The following is a 2,889-nucleotide window of genomic DNA, read 5'->3' as shown; positions in this document are numbered from 1 at the left end:
TCCTCGATACTGAAAGGCGTCAGCGGCTTGTTGGAGTTGGCCGGCGGCGGCAGCTGATCTAGCGGACTGCGTCTCCGCTCCTCGAGCCCCGCGGGACATTTCGAGTCGTCCTTGGAGGTCATGGCGACGGAGCTGGTCTCACCTGACTAAAGTGATTTAGCGATTATAGCAGACTAAACAAAAATTCTAAAAGGAGATCAAAAAGTACAGATAATCCACAGCTTGTATCACAGGTGTCCCTCACGCCACATGTTTGCCGCTCAGCTGTATGCTGCGCGGACACTTTTGACTCTAGTTCCAGTTCCACAACGTCTTCGGGCCACTTATCCAGCGTGACGCACAAAGAGTCATGAGTCGAACCGGTGGACGGTGATGCACCAAAAGCAGCAGCTATTGACCACCAGTTACCAGTTATTCCTGACAGGAAGGTAATCATCTCTCTCTCTCTCTCTCTCTCTCTCTCTCTCTCTCTCTCTCTCTCTCTCTCTCTCTCTCTCTCTCTCTCTCTCTCTCTCTCTCTCTCTCTCTCTCTCTCTCTCTCTCTCTCTCTCTCTCTCTCTCTCTCTCTCTCTCTCTCTCTGAGTTTGTAATGCAGCCAGAAAACAGGGGTAATAGAAGTCAAGGTAGAGGGGAGGAGTCCAATTAAAAAAGCTGAGCAATTATGCTTAACATTAACAAATTCTTTACTGGATTGTGCGAGGGCATCATGCCATTTCAGATCAACTCTGCTTCATTATTCTGAACAATTACATTTAAAAAGAAAATGTGATTAACTCGCATCAACTCAGTTGTTAAACAAAAAACCTCCAGAGCATATCAGAGCGCGCGGGAAAGAGACAATGTGATAACACCTGAGAGAGACAGGCAAAGTTACAGCGGACATCACCCCTAGACTGATGACCCCACCACACACAGAGACACACACGCCCCCCCCCCAACAAACACTCACACAAAGAAATATAAACATAAAGGAAATAAGCAAGTGACAGCAAACAGTTATTTTTAGTATTTCCTCAGAAATCCATTATAGAGCACAAAAGTTATTTTATAATGTGGATTGATGGGTTTTTGTTGTTTTTTTTTTAAACATATTTTTCAAATATGTGTAATTGTTACGCGTCATTGTTAATGTTAATAGAATATGAAGTTAAATTATATCTCTTCAGATTTGACTTATTTTGTTAGCAAACGTTTCTTTCTTAATGCATCCACGCATGAGCTTTGTCTGTACAAGTTTAAACTGTAACTGCATTTGAAACACATTTTTGATTTGCATCTCTATATCCAGATTTCTAACTTTCTTTTGATGAAAAAAAACTTCTGCTACATAGTGATTCTCCTACTACTCATAGCAATGGTACTCCAAGCAATAATACAAATGTTACATCATTAGAGTACTGACAATCTGGGCACAGCATTGTATAATAAATAGGCTAAATAAGACATTTGTGTCTGCCTTCAGCTTGATTTTGACTGAACATTGAAACCACTAAATATAGACAAATAAATAATGAATATCGATAATGATAATTGTGCAGAATTGGTGCCAACGATTTTTACACAAATGAAAAGGTTAAATCTTCCAAATCAATGACATACCTACCATTTCCTTCCACATTCTATCTATCTGTCATATTGCTAATTGTAGTACATGGGGAAAAATTGATAATCACAAAATTGTGTTACCATAAAACTAATGTACAATATAAAAGCATGGATGGCTAGAAAGATAGTTTGCGAACAGCTAAACATTTAGTAGCAGGCCATAAAAAAGATGGATGACTGATAAGCAGAGTTTAGGGAGGCCATCTGCAGTCACAGCCTTTTGGGGCTCTGACAAAGTCCTCAGACAGTTTTATTTCATAATCTACTCCTGCTTTGGTCATGCTGTGACATTTGATTATACGCCTTGTCTTGGATCTTTTTGGAATGGGCCTCCTGCTTGCACTCTTGTCCGTTTCATTATCCTTCAGTGAGTTCAACGTCAGCTCTGATGGATGGGATATATTCATCTGATACCCGCTCTCTAATGGAGAAACATTTACTTTTCCACGTAGGTTTAGATTTCTTCTTTTGGAAGTGTTCTCTGGAAAGTACTGACCTGGGGCCCCATAGTTGCATGTTGTAAATATGGACTCCTGTAGCTGTGCAGGCCCCCACTGACACTGCAAGCAAGCTGCACAGATCTATAAAAGGAACTGACACATTTTTCTACCTTTATCATTTAACTTCAATAATCAGAAGCACAGAAACAACTGCTTAATGCTGTTCACATTAAAATATATTTAGCTGACTCTGTTGTTTTTTGATGTGAGTCTAGAGGTTTGAGAACGTTATGTGCAGACTTATTTTAAAGCAGAAAACAGAAATTTTTTTTTATTACATTACAATGGAACAGTTTTTTTCTCTTTGGGCAACTTAAAAATCAATATAAAATGACAATGAACAAATTTTTTAATTGTATTGTACCATCCTCACACATACATATTTGATATCTGGTACTGATAGCTCACTGATGATAGATTCATACAGAAGAAAACAATTTTGTCATCTTGTCCTGTTTCTGTTTAGCGCCACTAAATGTTTGTTCTCTGGTGAATAAGTAATTGTTAGAAAAAAATCAATCAATTCAAATGTTTGTTTTGTTTTTTTGTAAAAAAAAAAAAAAAAAAATCAGTGTGCATCTATCACATATCACCATCCAAAGTGCCATTCATTCATTCATTATAAAGTTGTGCTTTTTATTAAAATATACACATTTATTAAAAATATTTTTTTTATGAGTAAATAGTTTTCACTGTTTAGTATTCCCCTCCTTTAAAACTGTTTTCTTACAGACTTGTATTTGCTGTTCAGTGGAGCCTGTCTCATACCCTGTGGTATGACATA

At 37.9% G+C, this 2,889-nt stretch overlaps 1 protein-coding gene across 1 annotated transcript in view; it reads right to left on the bottom strand.

The window, feature by feature from the left end:
• Positions 1-122, bottom strand: part of lbx1a (ladybird homeobox 1a) — a gene marked incomplete at its 5' end in the record, with an annotated part of 1,712 nt that extends 1,590 nt beyond the window's left edge. Inside the window, one exon of the mRNA XM_079363220.1 lies at positions 1-122. This exon is cut by the window's left edge and continues 188 nt beyond it. Within this exon, the coding sequence (XP_079219346.1) occupies positions 1-122 (122 nt within the window).
• Positions 123-2,889: the final 2,767 nt, after the last annotated feature.

The sequence above is a fragment of the Symphodus melops genome, assembly GCF_947650265.1.
Source record: "Symphodus melops genome assembly, chromosome: 15".
Classification (NCBI taxonomy): domain Eukaryota; kingdom Metazoa; phylum Chordata; class Actinopteri; order Labriformes; family Labridae; genus Symphodus; species Symphodus melops.
The sequence above is the reverse complement of the archived record's forward strand: the minus strand, read 5'-3'. Positions and strand labels throughout refer to the sequence as shown.